The sequence below is a fragment of the Anabrus simplex genome, chromosome 10, assembly GCF_040414725.1.
Source record: "Anabrus simplex isolate iqAnaSimp1 chromosome 10, ASM4041472v1, whole genome shotgun sequence".
NCBI lineage: Eukaryota > Metazoa > Arthropoda > Insecta > Orthoptera > Tettigoniidae > Anabrus > Anabrus simplex.
The window spans coordinates 58,186,222-58,213,566 of NC_090274.1; the positions used below are offsets into that span (position 1 = coordinate 58,186,222).

General features: G+C 40.5%; 1 protein-coding gene across 2 annotated transcripts in view; it reads right to left on the reverse strand.

Annotated features, from left to right (window-relative positions):
* The window catches only part of LOC136882457 (probable G-protein coupled receptor Mth-like 1), a 441,193-nt gene that overhangs the window by 21,212 nt on the left and 392,636 nt on the right, over positions 1-27,345 (reverse strand). For both annotated transcript variants that reach the window (XM_068229378.1, XM_067155114.2), the window contains exons 2-3: positions 16,233-16,311; positions 835-1,019 (exon numbers count right to left, since the gene is read on the reverse strand). In XM_068229378.1, the coding sequence (XP_068085479.1) occupies positions 835-1,019; positions 16,233-16,261 (214 nt within the window). In that variant the 5' untranslated portion in view covers positions 16,262-16,311. The remainder of the gene's footprint in view (positions 1-834; positions 1,020-16,232; positions 16,312-27,345) is intronic.

The following is a 27,345-nucleotide window of genomic DNA, read 5'->3' on the forward strand; positions in this document are numbered from 1 at the left end:
TCGCCATAAGACTTACCTGTGTCGATGCGACGTAAAAAAAAAAAAAAGGGTTGGTCTCAGCATGCTGGGAGTTCGGATAGCTAGTTACTCCGATTCCCAGAATGCCAAGATGGTTCGACGTAGCTGAGAACAAATATCTGTAGCAGGTACGTTCATAGGTCTAGGTGGTATAAGTAACGCTTCTTTTGCAACTAGATCTACCGGGCGATTTCGCTGTTCGGTTGGGGGCGCGCAGCTGTGAGATAGTGGGTTCAAACCCCACTTTCGGCAGCCCTGAAGATGGTTTTCCGTAGTTTCCCATGTTCAAACTAGGCAAATGCCGGGGTTGTACCTTCATTAAGGGCAAAGCCGCTTGCTTCCTACTCCTAGTCCTTTTCTATTCCATCTATCAGTGTCGGTGCGACGTAAAGCATATTTTTAAAAAATGGTCTCAGCTTGTTGGGAGTACTGGTAGCTAGCCTCTCCGATTCCCTGGATGCCAAGATGGTTCGACGTAGCTGAAAACAAATATCTGTAACAGGTATGTTCATAGGTCCAGCTAGGTGGTAGAAGTAACGCGTCTTTTGCAGCAGCTTGATCCCTGTCGACCACCACATTCAACGCAGGTATCACAACAGCGTAGTAAACTCTGACGCAAGGTTTCGCCATAGACTTACAGTTTTTATTGGAAAGTTATTGTATTTCGACCCCTCTATGGGGTACTTCGATTTCTGCCTAAATTGTTGAATCACTCTGTATAGAATACCAGAAATGCCTAGATCAGGGGAAGCTCATCAGAAGGAAAAAAAAAAAAAAAAAAAAAAAAGAAACACCGTACTTCGAAATATTACTTACGATCAAACCAGCATTTCTGATCCCCGAATTTAGGCTTGATGTAATCGTCTGATATGTCAGGATGCAGGTCCATCACCATGGCCACCGCGAGCATGATGAGAGGGCAGCCCCAGCTGTAGAGAGAGTAGATGATGAACTTCTTGTGTTCACGTTCCTTGACGGAACCCCGCAACGGCCGGAACCCACTGCACAAAAAGTAGAGATATGAGAATTTCAGAGCAAACAAAAATATACCTCTCGTTCTACTTAAAGAGAGTATCACAGGGTTGCAAATGGACGGGCAATTACCCGATTTTTTGGATAATTTTATGAGCTCTGGTTATTTTGGAGGGTAACGTGAAAACCGGGAATTTTTCGAGCAATCGAATAAATATGGAGTTTAATTTATCACAAGATTTATTGGGAATGAAGAAAACAAAGATACATTGTCATAAGAAAATCCATAGTTCTAGCCCTTCAGGCAAGCAACGCATTGTTGAAAACATCCTAGGGATATGAGCTACGAATTTTAGGTAAATAAAATATAATCAAGTATGATAGTATATTCTTTATTTGTGTACGTATGTTGGGTATTCAGCCGGAAGGCTGGTTTGATCCTCCAAGCTCCGCCGACAGCTGTCATAGATACGCTAGGTGTCACTGAAGAGGCATACTAGGGAAATGAGGAGTGAAGTCGTTTCCCGTTGCTTTCCTCACCAAGCCAGAAGTTTCTGTTACATATCAGCCTTCCAGGTCCACTGAAATGCATGCACCAACATACCACATACACGGTATTTTCACTCCATTCATAACAGGGACTGGATGCATAAGGAATGGCATTACTAACATCACTAATACGTCGGCAACTTTCATATTGTCAAAGCCAAGGATGAGACTGAGACAGGTCAATAAAAGTAACAAATTTATTCTAGCCCATACCATAAAATATAATATAATGTAAAACACATCCCACCAGCCAAGGCATAATTCTTTATTTATTCCTAAAAATTACAATAATTATTTTCTTAATCATTGTTATCCGGTCGATTAGATTAGCAGTTTGCTTTTTTTTTCTACCACTACGAGCGCTAATGTGAGTCAATGCAGAGTTTCACTTATGACTTAAGCTCTTATAAGTATTCCATTTAGTGTGCACATTTTTCAGAAAATCAAAAAACGCCTGAGGGTATTGAAACAAGGAACATATTACAGAAAGAATATTGTCTAAATACGTTAATTTGACTAGGATTTGAATCAAAAAGAAAACTAGTAAAGAAATAAACGATTTTAGGCAGTTCTTCCGGAACTGCATTTAGGCCGGAAGTGATTTTCAATTTTTTTTTTTTTTTTTAGTTTGATAGAGCTATCCAAGACTCACAATTTGAAACCTTTCCGGGCCCTTTAGCTCTTCAACTTTTGGAACAATTGAGAAAATAGCTTTTAATTTTACGTTTTTCGTATTATGGGGACCCCTACTTTATCTGCTAAGAACATTTTTTAAACATTAAAAACACACACGTCTTGACAAGCACCAAACATCTCCATCCTGCATTTTTGCATTCAGTCTATTGTCATTTATCAATGAGTTTACACATCTCACAAACAATTGGCGCCAGGGCCTCCTCCAACACACCCATTCCCATAATAATATAACTGTATAACTCAAAAGACTCTTGGTGGGTCCGCCCGGTCAGTACTTCATTACATACATAAAAACAACCCTACAACGCGAGCATCGCGTGTGTGCCGTGTTAGACCTGTTTGACACAGTGAGTGTTTAGGGCGTTGGTTCTGAACTGCGAACAGGAACATGAACGACCAAAAGATCAACGCACAGTTTTGTTTTAAGCTTGGCAAGACACCGAAAGAAACGCATGCGATGCTGGTACGTGTTTATGAAGATCAAGCATTGTCCTTGAAGTGTGTGTACGAGTGGTTCGCCGTTCTCGAGGAGGCCGGGAAAGTGATTCTGACAACCCCCGTAGCGGAAGACCGCTGTCAGTGACGAAAAGATTGAGAAGGTGAGGACATTAATCACGAACGATCGGCGATTAACTGTGCGCATGATAGCGGATGAACTGCAGATTAACCGAGAAACCGTGGGACAAATCGTTACCCAGAAATTAGGGATAGGAAGACGTGTTCTCGTCTTGTGCCACATCACTTGACTGACGATCAGAAGCAGGCACGTTTAGAGGCTTCACAGGATTTTGTCGAAACGGCGGATGCGACACCAAATTTCTTGAACTGTACTGTCACTGAGGATGAAACCGGGTGTGTCACGTACGACCCTGAAACCACTCATACTCACCAGATCTCAATCCTCCAGACTTCTTCCTATTCCCACGACTCAAACTCGCTTTGAAAGGAAAGAGATTTGACGATATTCCTGACATCCAACGAAACGTGACGAGGCTTTTGAACACCATCCCAAAGGAAGCCTTCCTGCAAAGATTCCAGGACATGTATCGCCGATCTTAGCAGTGCATAGTTATGGTAGGGGACTATTTCGAAGGACAGTAAGGTCACTGTCGTGAATTGTTCACCTATGTTGATAGTACAGGACTATTCACCGAAGTTTGTCACAGGTTGTACCGGTAATGAAGGATAAGGATAAGATGGATAAGAGGCCTGCGTATCCTAGAATAACGAATAAAATATCTAGTAGGTTAAAAATTATGTCTTGCATCCGGGAGATAGTAGGTTCGAATCCCACTATCGGCAGCCCTGAAAATGGTTTTCCGTGGTTTCCCATTTTCACACCAGGCAAATGCTGGGGCTGTACCTTAATTAAGGCCACGGCCGCTTCCTTCCAACTCCTGGGCCTTTCCTATCCCATCGTCGCCATAAGACCTATCTGTGTCGGTGCGACGTAAAGCCCCTAGCAAAAAAAAAAAAAAAAAATTGTCAAACGAAGTAATATATAAATTGTGATATTGTCGTGTCATTATATTCTATTCATAATTCAGCCTTTAAGTAAGGCATGTTGTAACTAGTAGGATACTCCAAAATGACTTGTGACACAAGTAAGCATTAAATAAGCTAAGGAAAGATGCATGCTGTCCTACACAATATAGCATTGTTAACGTCTAGGACAAAACAAATTTTATTTAGTGTAGTAACAGTTAAATCATTATAAGAGGAAAATGTAATGCATGTATCAAACTTGAATGAATTTCAATAAGAGTGCTCTCTCCTTAGTTTCAGGGGATCCGGGACTAGGGGATGGGAGTGTTCTATTCTATTCCCCTTCTCTGCCTATACACCGCTGCATACGTATCTTCCATTGTTCATAACAATACTGAAAGTCATTAACTGTCAAACGTGCAGTACTTTGCCATTTTTTCTTTTTTCCAAGGCCGAAAATGAGCGAGTTCCCTTCAACATACTTTTCAGTTTTCGAAAGAGAAAAGGGTCACAAGGGGCCAGATCTAATGAGTATGGAGGATGGAGGATGTTCAAGAATTGGAATGCGTTTATCATCCAAATATATCTTGCAGAAAGGATATTTTGAGTTGGTGCAGAATACATCTGTTTTTTTTTTTTTTTTTTTGCACCCTCAGCCACCGATTCCTTCATAACGTTTCCAGTTGCTCATTATTGCTATTTTCAATTTTGGAGAGGCTGGACTCTTCCAGTTTCTTTGTCTCAGGTAGTGATGGAATGACGAAGAATCGATTCAGTATGCCGGGAGTCGAGTACCCAATCCCGGAACCGATTCCGGTTACGGTTCCGAGGAACTAGTAGCAGCGTCTGTGATGTGGATGTGTAAACAGGATCAGTGCGAATATATATGTGTGTGTGTGGCTTTATAACCAAGTCACTCACCAAGCTAAACCCCTCCACATTGCAGTGTCTTGGAGCTACATATTCTAATAAGACTGCAATTTGTTCAGGATATTTGATACTCTGGTTGAAACTACGCATATGTTATGGATTTTGTCCGGCTCCATGGCTAAATGATTAGCGTGCTGGCCTTTGGTGACAGGGGTCCCGGCTTCGATTCCCGGCAGGGTCGGGAATTTTAACCATCACTGGTTAATTTCGCTGACACGGGGGCTGGGTGGGTGTGTTGGCTTATTCATCATTTGATCCTCATCACGACGTGCAGGCGTCAAATCAAAAGACATGCACCTGGCGAGCCGAACATGTCTTCGGACACTCCCGGCACTACAAGCCATACGCCATTTCATTTTTTCATAGGCCCTACTACTATTTGAACAAAATATAATTGTACTATACAACCTTAACTAGCGTTACGCAGTGATTACGACACAAATAGTAACCGTAACAGTTCCTCAAAATAATATTTAGTACTAGTATGGAATGTTCATAGCAAATTAAATATTGCAGAAGATAGGTACGCTACACAACAAATTGTGTACTTACAATGTACGAATTTGCCCCACTTATAAATGGACGATTCATTCTAGTGACGTCATCGCCGGACTGATTCCTCGCATGCGACATTGAGTGCGGCCTCGGAATCACAGAAACCGATTCTCGCGATTCCAGGCGTCATTTGCGCACATCGCTAGTTTCAAGATCATATTGAAAGATCCGGCTTTCGTCACATGTTATATACGACCTTTTCCGTAACGTCTGGTTGCTCTCGGATGTGCTGCAAGTTGTTAGATAAACTTTCCTGTTGTTCCGGAGTGAGATTTCCAAGTACCAGCTTCTTTTTTTTTTTTGCTAGGGGCTTTACGTCGCACCGACACAGATAGGTCTTATGGCGACGATGGGATAGGAAAGGCCTAGGAGTTGGAAGGAAGCGGCCGTGGCCTTAATTAAGGTACAGCCCCAGCATTTGCCTGGTGTGAAAGTACCAGCTTCAAACATAATTTTCTCTTGTTTAGGTATAGAAATTTGATTTCATTTTTTAATCCACCTCTTGTTGATATTTGTTGTGTTTTCCTCACCCAAGTAGAATGATTATTTTTCTTCCTGCTGAAATAATAATAATTTCGTGTGGGTATTTCTAGCCGAGTGCAGCCCTTGCAAGGCAGACCCTCCGATGAGGGTGGGCGGCATCTGCCATGTGTAGGTAACTGCGTGTTATTGTGGTGGAAGATACAGTAGTGTTATATGTGGTGTGTGAGTTGCAGGGATGTTGGGGGCAGCACAAACACCCAGCCCCCGCGCCATTGGAATTAACCAATGAAGGTTAAAATCCCCGACCCGGCCGGGAATCGAACCCGGGACCCTCTGAACCGAAGGCCAGTACGCTGACCATTCAGCCAACGAGTCGGACTCTGCTGAAATGTAAACGTTTTAGAACTACATTTTCTTCTAGACATGTTTTTAAGAATTGTCTGCCGATTTTGCGACTTCAAATTTGAGAATTATAAAATATTTAGAATATATTCTTGCCTGTTTTGCATTAGAATTATGCGTAATAAATTTCATATTGTGTTCCGTATTGACTTACAATTAAAATGTAATAAACATGTCCTTAAATAAGAAATTACATTTATGAAAACCACCTTTCAAACGTTACATAATAATCTAATGGTACAAGGACCGTATTCAGCTATCAGTATTGAATGCCATTATGAAATGAATAAAACATTTTTTTAAATGTGAATGACAATAGTGTTCCACGAACCTACTACGCTGGCGTAGCAGGGGGAGAAGTGATACTCCCACGTGGCGCGTTCAAGGTGCCGGAAAGGGGGTCCTAACTGGCTTGCCGGCGGACTTGAGGGAAATAAAATACCTCTCGTGGACCAAACACACAACCCCATGCGGGTGAGGGACGCAGACGAAGAATACACCCACAGTATCCCCTGTCTGTCGTAATAGGCGACGAAGAGGGGCGACCAAGGGATGATTGTATTAGAATCATGAAACTCCTTGTGATTTGTACCACTTTAGGAGCGACACCATGGTTCTGGCTTGCCTATGATTAGTACCCGCTTAATGAGGAACACCACGGGATAGCGCGGGTCCCTGTGGTTAGTACATGTATGTGATGCACACCATAGGTTTGCGTTGCCTGAAAATGGCGCCGCAATGTGTGAAACACCATAGGTCTGTATTCCATGTGCGAATTTCATTACCTGTGAGTAGTACCACAATGTGTGGAATACCGCGAGTCTACGCTACTTTTGATTAGTACCGCAACATGACAAATGCCATGGTTTTACTTTCCTAGCGATAAGTACCATTATGAGGGGCCGATGAGCTGGTTTTTGGACCCTTTTAGATTACAAGTATCATCGTTTCAGTATTGTGCTATAGAAGCAGTCCCTTGGTCCGTAATGCTATTGTTTCACGTCACTTTCTGTCAATGGGAGACATTGCGGGTCGGATCCACTGATTGTTTTAAATTCACATCCATCCATCCATCCATCCATCCATCCATCCATCCATCCATCCATCCATCCATCCATCCATCCATCCATCCATCCATCCATCCATCCATCCATCCATCCATCCATCCATCCATCCATCCATCCATCCATCCATCCATCCATCCATCCATCCATCCATCCATCCATCCATCCATCCATCCATCCATCCATCCATCCATCCATCCATCCATCCATCCATCCATCCATCCATCCATCCATCCATCCATCCATCCATCCATCCATCCATCCATCCATCCATCCATCCATCCATCCATCCATCCATCCATCCATCCATCCATCCATCCATCCATCCATCCATCCATCCATCCATCCATCCATCCATCCATCCATCCATCCATCCATCCATCCATCCATCCATCCATCCATCCATCCATCCATCCATCCATCCATCCATCCATCCATCCATCCATCCATCCATCCATCCATCCATCCATCCATCCATCCATCCATCCATCCATCCATCCATCCATCCATCCATCCATCCATCCATCCATCCATCCATCCATCCATCCATCCATCCATCCATCCATCCATCCATCCATCCATCCATCCATCCATCCATCCATCCATCCATCCATCCATCCATCCATCCATCCATCCATCCATCCATCCATCCATCCATCCATCCATCCATCCATCCATCCATCCATCCATCCATCCATCCATCCATCCATCCATCCATCCATCCATCCATCCATCCATCCATCCATCCATCCATCCATCCATCCATCCATCCATCCATCCATCCATCCATCCATCCATCCATCCATCCATCCATCCATCCATCCATCCATCCATCCATCCATCCATCCATCCATCCATCCATCCATCCATCCATCCATCCATCCATCCATCCATCCATCCATCCATCCATCCATCCATCCATCCATCCATCCATCCATCCATCCATCCATCCATCCATCCATCCATCCATCCATCCATCCATCCATCCATCCATCCATCCATCCATCCATCCATCCATCCATCCATCCATCCATCCATCCATCCATCCATCCATCCATCCATCCATCCATCCATCCATCCATCCATCCATTTTCTTTCTTTCTTTCTTTCTTCTCACGTTTTAAATTCTGGTCAGTGGAGGATTTTGGACTTTTAATTTGTCATTCCATTTCGTCTCATTTCGTACCATTAGGGGCCGATGACCTAGATGTTAGACCCCTTTAAACAACAAGCATCATCATCATCATCATCGACAATAGTGTTGATATTTCAAATCTTGAAAGCGTCCTAGAAAGTTAAGTTTACACAATTGGTCAGTAATTATAATGTAATTTAAAATCGTGAATCTTGAAAAGGTTAAAACTATCATGCAGTCTCAAAATTACTAGAATATGCATTCCTGAATTAAATAGCTAAATGGAGTGGGTCACTTAAACGAGGTTATAAATAAAGATTACAGCTATCATCTTCCCGAGCGAATTACGGTTGTAGCAAGGAGAGGGAGGTATAAGACTGTGGTAAGATTCCAGTTAGGATATGGTAGCTGTGGACGGGACCCACACAAGAATTTCTTGATACAAGAACCGGAAAAGATCCAAAGAAATACAGCACAATTTGTTCTTGGTGATTCCAGACAAAAGAGAATAGCGTTAAGAAAATGTTGCGAACTTTGGGCTGGGAAGACTTGGGAGTAAGGAGACGAGCTGCTCGACTAAGTGGTAAGTTCTGAGTTGTCAGTGGAGAGATGGCGTAGATTAGTAGACGAACAGGCTTGAGCGGAGCTTTTAAAAATCAGAAAGATCATACTAGAAAGCTGGAATTCAAAAGGACGAATTGGGGCAAATATTCACTTATAGAGATTGGAATCACTAACCTTCAGTGATTTCCCGGTTTTGTTGAAAATAGGTGGTTCATATGGCAAACTATGCGCTGATTTCGAAAACATCAACCGTTTTACCGTAACACGTATGGATTTTATGTCATTACGTATGTAAATTTAAAGAAATTTGAATTTCATCATGTTTCGAAAAAAATTACTGGACATCAAAATACGTGAACAACGCTAATATTACTGTGTATAATTCCACGAAAAAACAGAAATGTGATCAAAATTATTATATTAAAACAAAATGATGAAGCTACTGTGAAACATTCTTACGTGATACGGGGAAATGGAAAGCAGATTTGAACTCAGCACACCTAAGTTAGGGAAGATCATCCGTTAAAACTTTTACCGGAAGGGGGGGGGGCAATTACAGGCTAGTGTATCAAGGAAAATGGTCGATACATTTCCAAGTTCTTTGAAAACGTTTAAGAAAACGTTAGCCGAACAACTGATGTGCAATCTGCCACCTGGGACAGATCATTGATGATTGATTGACTGGACAGGGACAGTAATGGCTACTGAAATATCCAACAAATAACAATCTAATCGAAAAGAGGGCTGATCCCAGATGGTTTATAACAAGACTCAGTTCCTCAATATCTCCAAACGAAGTCGTTACCCGTCATGCTTTTATAAACATTTTTAACGCCCCGGTCGTAAAAATACCATGTTTATGTAGCTCTTTCCCGACTGTATTGTTTGATAAGGTACTCAAGCAATTATAAATACCACACTAATAGAGACTCCCTAACATGTACATAAATGCCCTGTATGTATTTATGTCAACATGTTTGTTACCCATTCCTTTCTCTTTGCTGGCAATAATACAGTTATTCGCCATTAAATTTACATAATAGGTTTCATGAACAGCGTAAGGATTTGTGCCATTTGGTGTACCTCTACAGAATAATGGTTCAGTGTAATGTTATACACCAGCAGTGTTGACAAACTGTACGGACTATCACCTGTAGTGTCGAATTTATCCCAGTGAAATAATTTTATATAGTGTAATTATAACAGTACCGAGCGGAAAAAAATATCCTTGAAATAGCAGCCAAAACAGGAATCCAAATTTCTTATGAAAAGACAAAGTTTATATGGAAGGGACTAGATCGGGCTTCAACAGTCAACCATTAATCAACACACATGGAAATATCGCAAGTAGACAAACTTAAGTATCTAGGTGAAATTATTGAACCAGCAGGGTTAAATCAGCAAGCTAACAAAGAAAGAACTGCAAAACTTCAAAGAGCATACAAAATTACTTTGGACACATAAAAGAACTAAAGAAAGATTAGAAATAAATAATGTACGAGAAGAAATTATGGACAGAGAAATTTTTAGAAAGAGGGTAGTAAGTATAGAAGGATTCCAAGGAAGATTGAACAAGACGCCTGGTGCGAAGTGGTCCCAGGAGAGAAACAGCATAGTGAAAGGATGAAAGAATATTGGAAGGAGCGGAAGAGAAAACAACAAAGTATGAAGAACTGAATTGAAATTGGCACGTGGTCCTTAGCAGGCCTCATCGGAAAGAATAATAATAAAAGAACTGACTTATATTAAAAAAAAGGCAAAATTACGACATTATGACACAGTAGTTAAAACAGAAGCACTTTATGCATATGAAACTATTATAATTGGTGTCAAATCTCGAATGAAGATAATCGAAAAACAAGAAAGGAAAATCCTCAAGAAAATCCTAGGACCACAATTCGAAAATGGAATTTGGGTGAAAAAGAAATCACGTGTATTCTATCAAGTTACAGGAAAAATCACAGATACCATCACAGAACAGCCATTACAATTTTATGGTCACTTATATAGAATGGACGACAATAATAAGAGGCTCACAAAGAAACTGTTAAACTTCGCCTTATCCATGAAAAAAGCACAATAATTGGCTAAAATAAATCGTGAAGACCTAAATGAAACCCGACTAAGTACAGGATGGACTGAAAAACGTATAAAGGAACACGGCGAGAGGATGAAAGAGATATTGAGAACAGAAGAAGAAGAAGAAACAAAAAGTGGTGTTAAGTTCAAACGCCCTCCTTAGTTGGGCATAACGAATAATATATATATATCGAGCGGAGTGACGGCCACGGAGCCACGCTGTGCATTCGGGAGACGAGCGGGTTCGAACACCACCGCCGGCTGTCCTGTGAGAATGGTTTTCTACGGTTTCCCCTTTTCAGTTCCAGACAAATGCTGGGAGAGTTCCTATTCATAGGCCAAAGCCAGTTACTTCCACCTCCTTACACGATTTCATTCACCATCGTTTATTTCATCGTCATCAGCTCCTAAACTGATGTTGGCGTCAGGAAGGGCATCCTGACGTAAAAATATGCGGTATTTCATATCGTCTCATCCCCGACCCCTATCAAGAAAGGCGACTGAGGGGAGATTTATTTATTTTTTTTTTTTTTAATTCGTTAGGGCCATCTATGGACCACGGTGCTTGTGTTTTAGCTGTTTCTTGAAGTCATCGTCGTTGTTTGCCACAATTGGTGTTCTTAGCGGCTTAAGCAGTGGCGAAGTTTAGCGCTCGTGGCCCTCTCTTACACTTAACCACGTAAATTAAAAATTAATAGATATATAAAAGAAATATATTTTACGATCAAAGATAACTAAACTAAATAAATGATTTGGAGAACAAATAATGAAAAGGCACCAGTGGCGTGCACTGAACCCCATCTACCCCATCGCTGCTGGCGTAAATAATTTTGTATTTAGATTTTATTATTCCTTAGAACGCTTTTTACAAAGTTTAAAAAATTGCGAACATCTAAGCCAAGCCAAGTACAGCTGTCTCGACAATCCGGTCGCAATACCGCAGTTCAGCTTCTCCAACGAGCTGGGTTTCCTTGCCGGCGCGAAAGAGAGCTCCACCAGCGAAATTTAAGTCGCTAGGTTGATGCATGCACTCGAAGCTTTCTCGTCCTGAGAGCGGGGCGGGGCTGTGCGCTCTCCCCCGACAGCAATTTACAGCGACAGGCCAGCTAGCTTTGGTAAGGGATGTAAGTTTTAATACTTGACACTCGGAAGTGTTCAGCGCCACACACTAGAGACTACAAGAAAAATATCAACATGTTAACAGTATAGCCACTTGGATATGTTCTTGATAATAAAAATAGAGCCAGTTTATGAAATCAGTTGTAATATAGAGGAATAGATTTTATTCTCGGATTTCGGCATATATAAAGTTTTTTCCAACAATTCACTGATGGCACGTGTAGAGAATGTTTTCTGATAGCCGCAGAAAAATATTTAGGCTGCCCAGCTTGAACACAGAGCTAAGCTCGAAGTAAAATAATTTTGTATAGTGGTAGGTAGTGAAGTTTTGTAGTGTTCAACTTGGATTATAGGTGAAATGTTCGTGAGCTCTGTGCCATTCTTTATGAATATAACGTGTGTTATACGTCGTGGCGAATATTTTCCCTCGTTTGTCGTTGATGCACGTAGGCCTATACTGAGTAAGCGAGTGAAAATATATAACTTCAGCAACGGGTAAAATACGAGTTAAATTTTGCTGATTCAGATTAGGTTAGGCTTTTTAAGTTAAAAACAAATATTTAGTCCCAGTATATTTTTGTGAAAACCATGACTACTATCACGAAGCATCACCGGGTGAAACTGTAAGTGCTTTGTTTGAAATCTGTTCTAGATTAAGTTATGATGGTGTCGTCACTGCCGTGAATATCAATTTGGAAATATGGTTGAAAATATTCTTGAAATACGTTCCTCAGGTAGACCTTTCCAGGAAAAATGCAGCCTTATAAAATGGTAATGCTGTCTTTAGAGAGTGTAGTAGGGCTACGATTGCTTATATATTTTTTTTAAAAAAAATTGCAGCTGGTGTAATTAATGCGTTCACCGCACGCCACTGCAAACCACAACTCAACAAATAGAAGAAAATATATCCGGAGCATAAAAAGTAACAAGAAAGAGAAAAATCTTAATAAAAAACAAATCAAGTACAAAATGAAGAATATAAGCCAATGCATGAACAGAAGACAATAATAAAGTAGCGGTGAAACAAGTATGGGAATGAATAGTGATGTATGTACAGTACACGAGTTAACGGATAAATATTAGGTACATTTACACTATAACAATATTGTATGCATGTTCAGTCGTCCGCCCGAAGGCTGGTTGGATCCTCAACAGCTTCGCCATTAGTTGTCATAGATGGACTAGGCATCACTGAAGAGGCGTATTAGGGAAATGAGGAGTGATGTAGTTTCCCGTTACTTTTCTCAATGAGCCAAAAGTTTCTATTGCATAATATCAGTCTGCCAAGCCCTCACCAGAAGATATAGTGCACTCTATAGGTCTCACCAGCACATAATAATAATAATAATAATAATAATAATAATAATAATAAATAATATAAGAAGAAGAAGAAACGGTGATCTTCTGTTGTACAGTAAAATGGTAATGTTACTAGCCTACAGCGTAATTATTACAGGATGCCTTTGCTGGCGAGACCTATGCCCGATTTCTGGACCGGTTTCTGTCCGATAGCTATTGATTTGCTACAGCTGTCGACTCGATAAATCTTCGCTGCGTTGCACAGCGGAATAGCTACTAATTGGCTCGTTGATCAAGTTTCATGATTACACACAAGACGCCATTTCTTGTGCATAAGATGCGTTCCGTAGACTGTCAGGCGCATGTGCATAAGTAATGCATTCCGTTCGAGCTTTTCGTGCAGCTCCTGTTATATCCTCTTTGCCATGCAGCGAGAAATTGGTATTCGACTAGTTCTTGCAGACGTGGATGTCAGTTTCGTAGTGTTTAAGGACAGTCAGAAGAACATGACAGCGTTTGAGGATTTCTAATGAAATATGCATACCAGCAGGAAATGTCACGCACGATCCAGTTTGCACTAAGCTTATAAATATATGGTATATATTCCCTGTTATTCCAAAATATGAACATTGTTTGACCAGAGTATAACGATAAATATCAGGTAATAAACATAATTATATAACATGTTAGTTCCTTGTTATGTAATATCGTTAATTAAAAACAACCCCACGATAAAAAGTATATGATCACTGCCAATGCAAGTAGGCCTGCAGTGGGTCTACTACGATAAATGTGTAATCATCTCTTATCCTCACTGACTGGTACCAGTGCTTTTATGGACACGAATGCAGTCACAGATACAAACATGATAAGACTCAGTAATATAAAAGGGTATCGTAATTAATGTTTGATCAACAGGGGACAGTGGAAAATTATTTCTCACAGCACGCAAATTGTCGCCTATAACCTCAACCAAACGTATGGCAATATATTTGTTTAGCCTGAATCTGTCTTTGAATTCACTTTCACCATACTTCATTAGAAAATTAGGCCAACGATGATATAATCATGGTCGTTCTAGAATGTTGACCATTTTTACAATTTCTTCGCCGGAAGAAGTTGAGAAAGCCATAAAAAATTGTAACAAACACAATATTAGCTGCCGATACTGAAGTACTGCGCACGCACCCGCCAAGTTAACAAATAGATACCTCCTGCTCAGGGCATTAAGTTAGCAGACAATTTATCGAACCGATAGATGTATCTTACGTTCGTGCAACGCCAAAACACAAGTTAACCATTCGATACCGCAACAGGTTCGATATCTCACGTTCTAGAAACCGGGCACTGCACTATGTCTTCTGGTATGGACTAGGCAAGTTTGTTACTTTCATTGACCTGTCTGTCTTATCCTTGGCTTTGACAGTATGAAAATGACTGAGGTATGAGCGATGCTTGTAATGCCATTCCTTCTGCACCCAGTCCCTGTTAAGAATGATGTGAATATTTTCCTCATGCATGCATTTCAGTGGGCTTGGCAGATTTATACGTAATAACTTCTGGCTCGGCGAGGAAAGCAACGGGAAACTACCTCACTCATTTCCCTAGTACGCCTCTTCAGTGATGCCTAGACCATATATGACAGCTGATGGCGGAGCTGTTGAGGATCCAACCAGGACTGAACATACATACAAACATATATACATAATTACAGGCGTTAATAATAATGCAAACTTAATGGGTTTTTTTCTGAACATTATCGAACTGCTGCCTCCACGCGAAATATTATAATTTTCATTTCGACTTAATTCCATTCTAAGATCCTGGTGGGGTCGTAGTTTCGATACGTGTGATACATGTGAACGTGGCCGATACCTTCATTTTACGAAGTGTATGATCTTTCAATGTTTTCCCTCTGATTAATGTTAATAGAAGATGGTTATCAAGTTGTACTTCGACGTTAAATAATAATCACCACCACCATCACTTTCCCGACGCCAACCCTATCTGCAGAAATGTATTGACCATTCCATATTTTTATGATGGTAGGTAGTGCGATGTGTTGGGGGTGAGCATAAGTGTATCAAGACGAGCACAAACGCCTAGTCGCCGGCGAGCCAGAAGAATTAACCAAATAAGACTAAAATCCACGACCCGACCGGGAATCAAACCCGGGATCATCTGAACCAAAGGCCACTAAGCTGACCATTCATCTAAGGAGTCAGACATAATTTTCATTCCGAATACTTTTCCTTTTTTTTAAGTGTATGAAGTGCTGAACTGGAAATCAGAGTCTGGGGGTTTTAGTTGTAAATTATTAATATCCCTGGCCTGGGGACTGGGTGTTTGGGTCTTCCTTAACGTCCCTTTCCTCACATTCAACACTCAACACTTCCTCCGTTCCAATTACACGCAGGTTCATATCACATGGTGCAAGTAGGGGCGAAAGATCTCTATAGGTCGACGCCCCGAACAAATAGCATTTAAGAAAACAGTAGTTACGGGGGTTAGAGAAGACTGTAATATTTTATATTTGTTGTTCATAGTATACATGAAGGGAGGTATTCAGTTGGGTGGAAAAGTAGTAAGCAGTTTGGCCTATGCCGACGACTGAATGCTAGGTAGGAAGTATAAAACTATAATTGGTAGATACATTAAAATACTTAGGGTGTGTATTCCTCCATTATGACAGTGTACTAAGCGAATTCGAATCAAGATGTAAGAAGCCTAATACAGTTAGATCGCAGTTGCGATCAACTCTCCAACAGACAGTGGTGGATGTTAAACATAGACCCTAGACCTGCAACAGCACAAGGTTTACAGTTACGTAAAACTACAGGCTCGCTTGAAGTATTCAGACTGCTAAAATTAAGGTTGCTCACCTGAATGTCCACCAGATGTCGAGACACATCACGTTGAGCCAGAAGAAACTCGCCAAGAAGGAGAAGTAAATGATGAAAGCTGAAATAAATAAAATAAATAAAACATTAATTTGCCACGCAAACATAGTAACAACGATTCTGGTGATAAATTGTTGCTCGATATGTACTACAACTCTCTGTATTTATCCTTTTGTAAATGTGTTTATTTATATGTTCAACAGAACTTGCACTCGTTCACATTAATATAAACAATGATACATTACATCTAGCTGGTATACACAGGAAGATATTAAAGACACATTATTAAATGAAATATTTAAAATACACTTCTTCATGAAAGGCTACATACAAGAGATGCGATCCACGCCACCCAGCTGCTAACAGAGAGACACAGGGAGAAAACAGTAAATCTAGCTTTCTTAGATTTGGTAAAGGTATTAGATTGGATCCCGCGAGAGCTAATTTGGTTCTCCGCTCTCATGGGGTAGCGTATGTCCACCAGTGGCACAATCAGCTCCCTCCGTTGCGGTGCTGACATCGCCGAGCCATTCAACATCTGAGTCGGTGTCCCTCAAGGATCTGCCCTGTCACCATTGAGTTTCAGCTTATACATGGATACTGTGTCGGCTGAACGTACAAGCACCTCATCCACGTGGTCTGTTCCATGCTGACGACTGTCGGTGCGGCGTAAAGCAAATTGAAAAAGAAAAATAGACGCATCAGTGTTTCGTTAAATGACAGGAATTTACGGTGTCTAGGACGTTTCGTCTCGAATGTTTCTGAGTAGCTTCGTCCCCGATTATTCGTCACATGCAATGTTCGCCGCATCGACGGTTTCGTCATCGGCTTTTTTGTCGCATAATAGTTGTTCGTCACAGTAAAGGTTTTGGAGTACTTAATTAATAATCAGACATAGTATCAATGTACGATGAGTGTCCGAAAGTAATGGGAAGACACTGAATGTGATATTAATAACGAGCCCTCGAAACGGCAGCAATACGGCGAGGCATCGACTTTACAAAATGTCCATAATGATTTTGGATATACAGTGGAACCTCGATATCTCGAATCACCCCAGGAGCTAAATTTTATTTCGAGTTATCGAAATTTCGAGATACAGGGAACACCGTTTTTGAGCATATGTAGCGCATAATTGAATCGTATGTATCTACGGGCTTATAATGAATACAGTATTTTTTTTTTACAATATTTAGAAATATACTAACAAACTTGCCTAATGCAGTGGTTCATAGGGAAACTGAATCTATAATAGATACGATGAGAAAAAAAGAATTGCCTTTTTCTGTCATCTTTCTAGATTAAATGATAATAGGATAATAAAAAAACTATTTAATTACTTTTGGAAAAGTAAAACAAAAAATAATTGGCTTAAAGAAGTTCAGAATGATTTAGAAGAGCTGAATATTACAATGAAGCAAATAGAGAAGAAAAAAGGATTCTCAAGAACAAACAAATACGATCGTCATTAAAAACTGTACAACACAAACAATACGTCATATCTGATGAAGAAAGGGCAGCCAGGTCAGCCAGAATGAAGAAGTTTTGGGAAAGGAAGAAGATGATGCAAGCTAAATCTTCAGTTAATTCTTTGTTAACGTAATTGTATTTGGGTTTGATTTAAGTGCTCCAATGTGGGCGTAAACTATGTAAATAATAATAAATAAATACTAACAAACTCTTATTCTACGGCATCGCTTTAATTATTACCCTTATTAAAGTAACTTTTTAAAAGATAAAATACAGTACATACAGTAGGGAAACAAACATACCTCCGTTAACACATTTTGAAAAAATAATCAGTCTCTTCTGTTTTTTACTGTTAACTTTCTTCTCTTCCACATACTTTTTTACAACATGTATTGCTGTGAGGAACACTGTCTTTTATATTCGACTGGCTGTATGTAGGTTCGAATCCACGCAGCTAAGATTCGTAAATGGAGCTTGTCACCCGCGACTTCCGAGGTTGCTTTCGTACGTGACCGGTAATGAATTCACACCCGAAAAAGAACGAGGCTTAGCCGATTTACCGATCACTAGAAGTTTGTTTTTCGGTTCCCGTCATATTAGCTCCCAGCATCACTGTAACCCTTTCTCTACTCGTTAACTGTTCCTCACAAACTACAAATGCCGTATTGTACAATCAGTGTTGTATCGAGATTCAGAGTATGTTTTGCTTCAAGGGAGTAAACGTTTGCTTCGAGAAATTCGTGTTACCGAAATTCGAGTAATAGAGAAATAAATACACGTGAAGAATAGGACAATCGGCAGGGAAATTGAAATTCGTACTTCGAGATGCTGAAAATTCCAGTAATGGAGGTTCGAGATATCGAGGTTCGACTGTATGTGTGTATGTTTGAACATAGCTCTTAACCAAACTTGGAACACATATAACTTACTCTCTGGAGAAAAATACCGTGAGTGTAAGACACCCCTAGCACCCCTGCTGTATTGGGATTGGGAAGAACTGATATGAAGAAATAATCGAAAACCGCCAATATTTGTCGAATCCATAGTTTTTGGAGTCTCTGAGATCAGCAGTGACACTCCGGATGCCATTTAAGTCTCCATTGGAATTGGGGTGAAAAAGAAAATGACCGACATTACGGATTTAAGTACCCGGGCAACACATAAATCGATTTCGTATCAAGCCACGTTCTTTGATCTATTTATAACGAATGGTGCGGAACAGCACGGGTCTTCTAGTTATTATTTCAGTTTAGTACAGCATATTAATATCAGGATGGAATAAATAACCAAGTAACCTTACAAACAGTCCGGCCTCGCGGTGTAGGGGGCAACGCGTCCCTCTGTCACCCGGCGGCCCCGGGTTCGAGTCCCGGCCGGGTCAGGGGTTTTAATTGTAAATGATTAATATCCCTGGCCTGAGGACTGGGTGTTTGTGTCGTCCTTAACGTTCCTTTCCTCACATTCAACACTTTACACTTCCGAAATTTCCAAGTACACGCAGGTTCATAACATATCGTGCGAAGTAGGGGCAAAAGATCTTTTCTAGGTCGATGCCCGAATGAATAGCATTTTAAAAAACTTGCAAACAACAGCAAACAAAGCGAAATTGAGTAAAAAACATGCTCGGAGCTACCTTGTGAACATGTGATGGAACATCCGGTGAGAAAAGTTCAATGTGTGACGAATAGTGCCGAATTCTCTCGGCCGTCTAAATGCTGCGTCAAGACATTATCAAGGGCCGGGTTGAGTGCCTCAGACGGTTGAGGTGCTGGCCTTCTGACCCCAACTTGGCAGGTTCGATCCTGGCTCAGTCCGATAGTATTTGAAGGTGCTCAAATACTTCAGCCTCGTGTCGATTAAATTGCGGCAAAGGCGTAGATAAAAATTAACATAAAAGACGAGAAGACCCTATAGATCTTTGAGGACCTAACATTATTATTATTATTATTATTATTATTATTATTATTATTATTATTATTATGTCCAGTTCCATGGCCAAATGGTTAGCGTGCTGGCCTATGGTCACAAGGGTCCCGGGTTCGATTCCCGGCCCGGTCGGGGATTTTAACCTTCATTGGTTAATCCAATGCCTCGGAAGCTGGGTGTTTGTGCTGTCCCCAACATCCCTGCAACTCACACATCACACACAACACTTTCCTCCACCACCATAGCACACAGTTACCTACACATGGCAAATGCCACCCACTCTCATGGGAGGGTCTGCCTTATAAGGGATGCACTCGCCTAGAAATAGCCACATGAAATTATTAATTCATTTCACTTTCGTTATTATTATTATTATTATTATTATTATTATTATTATTATTATTATTCCGTTAGGGTCTTCTAGGAACCACGTGACAATTTCAATGCCTCATCCTTTCTTGTTCCTTCTTCTTCCTCTGCTCACTTTGCCTCCTTTTCCTCTCCTCAGACCATTTTGAGCCTGTTTTCTTTCCCTCCCAACCTTGGAATCCTTCCATTTTTAACACTTTCTGTTTAAAAATCTCTCTCTGTGTGTTGCTTCTTCTTCCCTTATGTTGTTTCTTTCCAAATCTTTCTTGACTTCATGAATCCAGTCTGTTGTTGACTTCTCGCTCCAAAGATATTTGAAGATCTGTTTGGTTAACCTATTGTCATCTATTCTGTATAAATGTCCAAAAAATATCAATCACCTCTTCCGCATTGTATCTGTTTTCAATGCTGCTGTATATCTCATCATTACTTGTTGATTTCCAGAGTTCTGTAGTTTTTAGTGGACCGAGTATTTTTCGTATAATTTTTCTTTCCAATACTTCTAATTTATTTACCTTGTAGTTCAGGACTAGGCATTCACTCGCGTATAGGCATTCCGGTTTGACGACTGTGTTGTAGTGTTGCATTTTGAGGTTTTTAGATTAACACTTTTTGTTGTAGATATTCCTAGTTATACCATATGCTCTTTCCATCTTGAGTATCCTTTCTTTTACAGCGGATTTTTCCAAACCATTTTCTTGAATTGAAAAACCTACAATCTGTTTTCCAGTCATTGACCGGGTCAGGGATGTAATGAATGAAACATATATAGGCTGTTATTACAATGGGGTCGCCACTCCCAAGGTGATTTATTAATGAGTGATAAATGCTTTGAAATGACAATGGAGAGTGTTGCTGGAATGAATGATGACAGGGAAAACCGGAGTACCCGGAGAAAAACCTGTCCCGCCTCCGCTTTGTCCAGCACAAATCTCACATGGAGTGACCGGGATTTGAACCACGGTATCCAACGGTGAGAGGCCGACGCGCTGCCGTCTGAGCCACGGAGGCTCAAGGAATTGTTTCTCCCAAATATTCGAATTTTTTTTACTTTCCATATTCGACCAATTTCTGTTATTAGACATTCTGGAGCTATTATTATTATTATTATTATTATTATTATTATTATTATTATTATTTATTTATTTATTTATTTACTCATTTATTTATTTCTTCGTTATGTCCGTTTGCAGAGCGCGTTGGAAATTGTTAGCTTGATGACGATTTTCCTTTCTTCTTCTCCTCCTCCCAAAATCTCTTCACGAACACGCTATTATTATTATTATTATTATTATTATTATTATTATTATTATTATTATTAATTTAATCACACAGGAATGTGAAAGAGCCTGACGTAAGCTGACGTAAGTAAACTGGAGCATTGTCAGGCGCAACTGGGATTCCCCGGTTGCCATGCATGTCTCAAAAAGTACAGAGAAAGTGACCGTATTTTAAAGCAGACTGACGTACTGTACTTCAGTGTTCAAGGTGATTCAGTCCTTGAGATTACCTCAGTTTAATTGGTATTGCAAATGGACTAGTGGTGTCCTAGTGAGTGCTGCATCACAATGCGGAGAGCCCTGCCCCGATGTAAACACGCACTACATCCAGCCACTTCACGGTAATCTTATCATACAGTAAACATTGTTGTAATGGATTTTATCATTAAATTGGAACAGGTTTACTTGTCAAATGGCCGGTATTTCAATAACCTGACCAGATAACTCTCCAAGTAATAATACATTTTTATTTATTTAACATAAGCCTATGGCGGTTCGTGTCGGGAGTGTCCGAGGACATGTTCGGCTCGTCTGGTGTAGGTCTTTCTAGTTGACGATCATGGGTGACCGGTGTCTCTGGATGTGAACTGTCTGTTAGGTCATCAGCCCAGAGGCTGGTTGGATCCTCAAATAGCACCACCAACGGTTATGCGGTTATAAGGAAACCCCAAAAACCAATGGCAGCACCAAAATGAGGCGTACTAGGCAATATGAGGAGTGAGGTAGTTTGCCATTGCTTTCCTCACTGGGTCAGAAAGTACTATTGCAGCACGACTGACCCTATGAGCAGCACCTTTCATAACACTCAGATGCACTAGTCATGCTCTGAATGTCATTACTCAGCACTGCCCATACCCCAGCAACTTCCATATTGTCACAGCCATGGATGTTGACTGGGACTTCGGTGGAAGCTACACTTTACTCTGGCCTGTGCCAAGAGATGGATGCCAAAGTACTGTATCCATCAAGAAATGACAGCAGGCAGCTGGATGTGAAATGATGATGATAATCCGAAACTTATCGAAGAGGGTAACAAGTATACTAGCCTGCACAACGGTTGTGCTATGAGGTTTGCATAAACATTAGGGGTACGACCCTTCAGATCCTCTAGAATTTGTTGCTCTCGCTATATTACGGAAGAGCGGGCTAGGCTATAATCTGCATAAATAAAATCGTGTGTCTGTGCATTGATTATTTTGGCGAAATTTTCGTGCAGTTATCTGTTTCGGGTCAATAATGACCATCTCCATATCTTTTAACTTTGGTGTCTATCTGAGTTCATATAAGCAGAGCCCTGCACAGATGCGGATATGCGCGAAATCAGTGTCTTAGCGGGTGCAAACTGTCTGGCAGTGTGGATAATTTCTGAATAATGAAGTTTATTGATTTTCACTCAAGTATACTCTTATATTTGCTTGTGGTTAGGCGACCGCTGACATTGGTATGGGAAAATGCTGATATATAAAGAGCCCTGAGCATCTGACCTAAGCTTAAGTGCCTCTTGCCCGCAATTAATGAAAGGAAGAAACAAAAGTCAAATACGTCGGTAGTTGTCGCAAGAGAAACCCCTCATGAACATGTGACTGTAGGGGTTCTGGTGCTAGGTATCACGCCCATTGTATTATGTTAACAGATCTATCCGTTTCAATACTTTGGGTGTAATATAACACAGTTAAATATTTACAATATGCGCGGATAACCATTCGCGGATGCGGTTGCGGATGAAGGAAGTGCGGATGGGGAGCGGATAATATTTTGTATATCCGCGTTGGGCTCTACTTTTAAGTACACAACTACTGGATATATTTCTACCAAACTTCATATTTAGAATCTACCTGCCCTTGTGTAGGTTTTAGGGTCAAATTTATTTCGAAATCCCTGAATAGACTGTAGTGTTATAGGAGGATCGAAACAATGATTTTACACTCCCACAAAATATACATGACCAACCTTAAAATATATATTTGTTAAATTAGGAGCTGAGACATGGGCATTGAGAAAAGAAGACGAAAGAAGACTGGAAAAGCATTTGAGATGTGGATTTGGAGGAGAATGGAAAGTATACAATGGATAGAAAAAGTAAAGAACGAAGAAGTCTTGAGAACAGTTGGAGAAGAGAGAAATATATTAAAAGTAATCAAGATGAGAAAGCACAATTGGATTGGTCATTGGATGAGGAGAGATTACTTTCTTATAGATGCTAGAGAAGGAACGGTAAATGGAAAAAGACAGAGGACGGAGAAGATATCAGATGCTGGACAGTATCAAGATAGAATACAAGTATGAGGAAAAAAAGAGGGTGGCTAGAGACAGGATTGCATGGAGAGCTGCCATGTGAAGACCTGCCGTATGGCAGAACACTGATGATGATGATGATGATGATCAAAAGACTGTATATAACAGACGTTTAAGTATATGTTATTTCCGTTATTTTAAGTCGTATACATATTTAACGTACTACTGTAAATAACGGAGATGCTTTCAAAAAATCGGATTTTTAGTCCAACTCCCGTTGAATACTAGATGCATGTCACTTCAAGGTGGGTTAACGAGAAGAACTAAAGAGCCATTTTTTACTTTTTTCGATAGAACAGATAATAATGGAGGTTATAATCAGCAATGGGTTCCATGAGTTTACAGCCACAGCGCCACTCCACTGGTCAGAGAAAACACACTATGTAACCGAGAATTTCGCACAATTTCGGACCAGTAACTGTATCGTACAATAAACTCTCTATTCGTCCTCATTCTGTTTCCACTTTGTCCATCTTTATCGTACTTCACGTTACTGACACGTGCTTTCGTAGAAAATTATCAGTTTAACATGCCGTATTAAACGTTGCAATACAGGTATGTAAGTTCGAGCATAAATTCGTGAAGGAAACATGTAATTCATTGAAAATTCCCGTGCGAATGATGGTGTCTCCTTCTGACAAGGGGGCTTTCCCTACTCGTCACCACCGATTTCGCTCAAATGTATAGAACATGCAGGGCTTGGCTAGAAATTAAAATACCCAAAGTGGGAACTCCAGATGGCCAAGTGTATAGAAAATAAAAATGAAAATTAAAATGTTGACGCGGCTCTCGCGCCGTATAAGCCACTTACGTTAGTGCGCACGCCGAGTAATTGGTGTAGCGGTAAGAGCTTGGACTAGTAATTCGATTGTCGTGAATTCGACTCCCAGTGTGGAGAATATTTTTCTCAATTTTTATATGATTCTTTTATTTTAATGTATTTTATTTATATGCAAAAGACATGTAGGACGTCATTTATTTAATGAGCGCACAATTGTAGAAAATTTGGAGTTGCGAACTTTCCCGACGTTTTCAAACAGAAATTCTTCTTTTTTCTCCTTTACTGGCTATCCCCCCTCCTTGGGGAATGTGCCATAAACGTGAATAGTCGTTTCGCTGTAAGATTCGTTTTCACCTGACAAGTGAAGGTTCCTCCTGGCGGCTGTACACAAACAATAGATTCTAGGCGCAGGTAGAAAAAAGTCTGACAATGAAATCCCAATATTTTTACGTTTTCAATGCCTTTTGCATATAAAAAAGTAAAATGAATTATTCACCTCTTTGGTAATTGGAAAATGAATAATATAAAAGTTGACAGAAAAAAACCTGTCTCCAGACGGAGAGTCGAACCCACGACCACCGACTTACTAGTCCAAGCTCTTACCGCTACGCCAACAACTGCTCGGCGTGCGCACGAACGTAAGTGGCTTATACGGTGCGAGAGCCGCGTCAACATTTCTATTTTTATTTTTATTTTGTATACGCTTGGCCATCTGGAGTTCCCACTTCGGGTACTTTCCTTTCTAGCCAAGCCCTGCATGTTCTATAAATTTGAGCGAAATCGGTGGTGATGAGTAGGGAATGCCCCCTTGTAAGACGTAATTTGTCAAACTAGGGTCGTGTTGTAATGTGAGGCTGCACCATCCCCCTTAGTCGAGCAGCTCGTTTGAGCTCGGGAGCGCCCATTGCATGTGTACATACACAGTCAGAAAAGGAGGAGATAATATTTAATGTAGTAATAGGGAAACTAAGTGTAGGTCTAATATGAATAACTGAATAGCATGGACCAAAACCATTTGGATTACAATATAATACTCTATCCTCATTTTCTGTTGATTCGGAACTAGTGGAAGAGATTATTCTATTCAGTATTCTGACAGGCATAATCGCGAACCCCCTGCGGGTGGGGACGCAGACGAAGAATACACCCACAGTATCCCCTGCCTGTCGTAAAGGCGACTAAAAGGGACGACCAAGAAATGATTGAATTAGAACCAGGAGACTACGTGTCATTAGTACCACCACGCAGGGAACACCATGGGTAGTCCTTGCTTGCGAGTAGTACCACTATGTTAGGTACACGATAGGTTTTTGATTACTAGCAACAGATTGTGAATCATAATGGGTTTTACAGTACCGGTGACTAGTGCCACTATATGCGGAACACCACGGGTCTGGGCGTTGCCTGTGATTAGTACCACTATATGAGCGACACAGTGGGTCTGCGTTACTTGTGATTAGTACCCGCTATGTGAGGAACACCACGGGATAGTACAAGTCCCTGTGATAAGTACACCTAGGTGAGGAACACCATGAGTTTGCGTTGCCTACGAGTGGCACTGTAATGTGAGAAACACCATACGTCTGCATTACAGGTGCGTAGTACATTACCTGTGAGTAGCACCACAATGTGTGGAACACCGTAAGTCTACGTTACTCATGATTGGTACCGCTACATGAGAAATACCATGGTTCTACTTTACTAGCGATAAGTACCATTATGAGGGGTTGTTGATCTCGATTTTGGAACCTTTTAGAAACAAGCACCATCGATTCAGGATTGTGCGTTGGAAGCAGTCCCTTGGTCAGTAATGCTTTCGTTTTAAGATCGTTTGTGGGAAGGTGGGGCATTGCGGGTCGAATCCATTTATTGTTTTAAGTTCATAAGCATTGCTCATCGTCTTTTTTTAAAATTCTAGTCAGTCGACTAATTTTGGAATTATTTTAAACTTTTAATATCGTGATCCGGATCCGCTGATTATTTTAAGTTTATATTCATCCATTCATTCTTCATCATCTCGTTTTGAATTATGGTCAGTGGATGAGTTTTGGACTTTGAAATTGTCATAACTAGAGCCCAGATTTCCATGCACAATCAAATTTAAAAATATGCATGCATTCATGCACTATCAAATACGGAACATGCACAATAAAGTGGAAAATATGCGCTATCAAAATTCAGTTCAACATTGTTATATTTTCACTTCTCTTTGAAACATAGTACAACAACTAATTTCTCCACATTGTCTTCATTTAAGTTCATTAATTTATCTGACAGAACATTCCTGAACACAGAAAATTATCTTTCTACATCACAAGAGGTGACAGGTTCAAACTTATATGAATACATTTAGGACGAAGTATACTTGGAGTTATCTCTTTTCAAAAATTTACTTAGAAATTCCTTTCCTCAATCAATTTAGACACGAGGTCTCTTCGGAGAATTTTAACAGGTGGCATGACACCAACAGTTCACAGTCCAACAGTAAATTACAGTTTGAAGCATGTAAGCATGCGCGCTTTCGAACTCCCTTCTTTTCTCAATTATTTTGTCCTCAGACGTGTAAACAGTGATAGTTCGGAGTTCGGGATAGGAAATTCCAGGAAAACAAAACAGGATTCAGTGCAAAACCAAGGTTTGTAAGCTGGCATCTCAGTAACGCGACGTAACGGTAATGTGATTCAAGTTTTTATTTCTTCGTCTAACGTAGACGAAAAAAACGAAATAGCATTTAGTAATGCAAAATTTAGGGTTCATTTGCACTGGGACACCTTATTTCTAAGGATTAGAGCGGTCGACGTGGGGTCTTCCCGCTTATTTCAATGTTTACTCAAGCAACAGATAAAGTGCTTGGCTAACTGTATTACAGGACCTCTTTGCATCGAACTTTGGTTGTCGAGTAGTATGCCAGGAATACATTTTCTTTCTGTCTCAAAAATAAACAAATAACGTGGACGTACGGTCCCAAATTCTG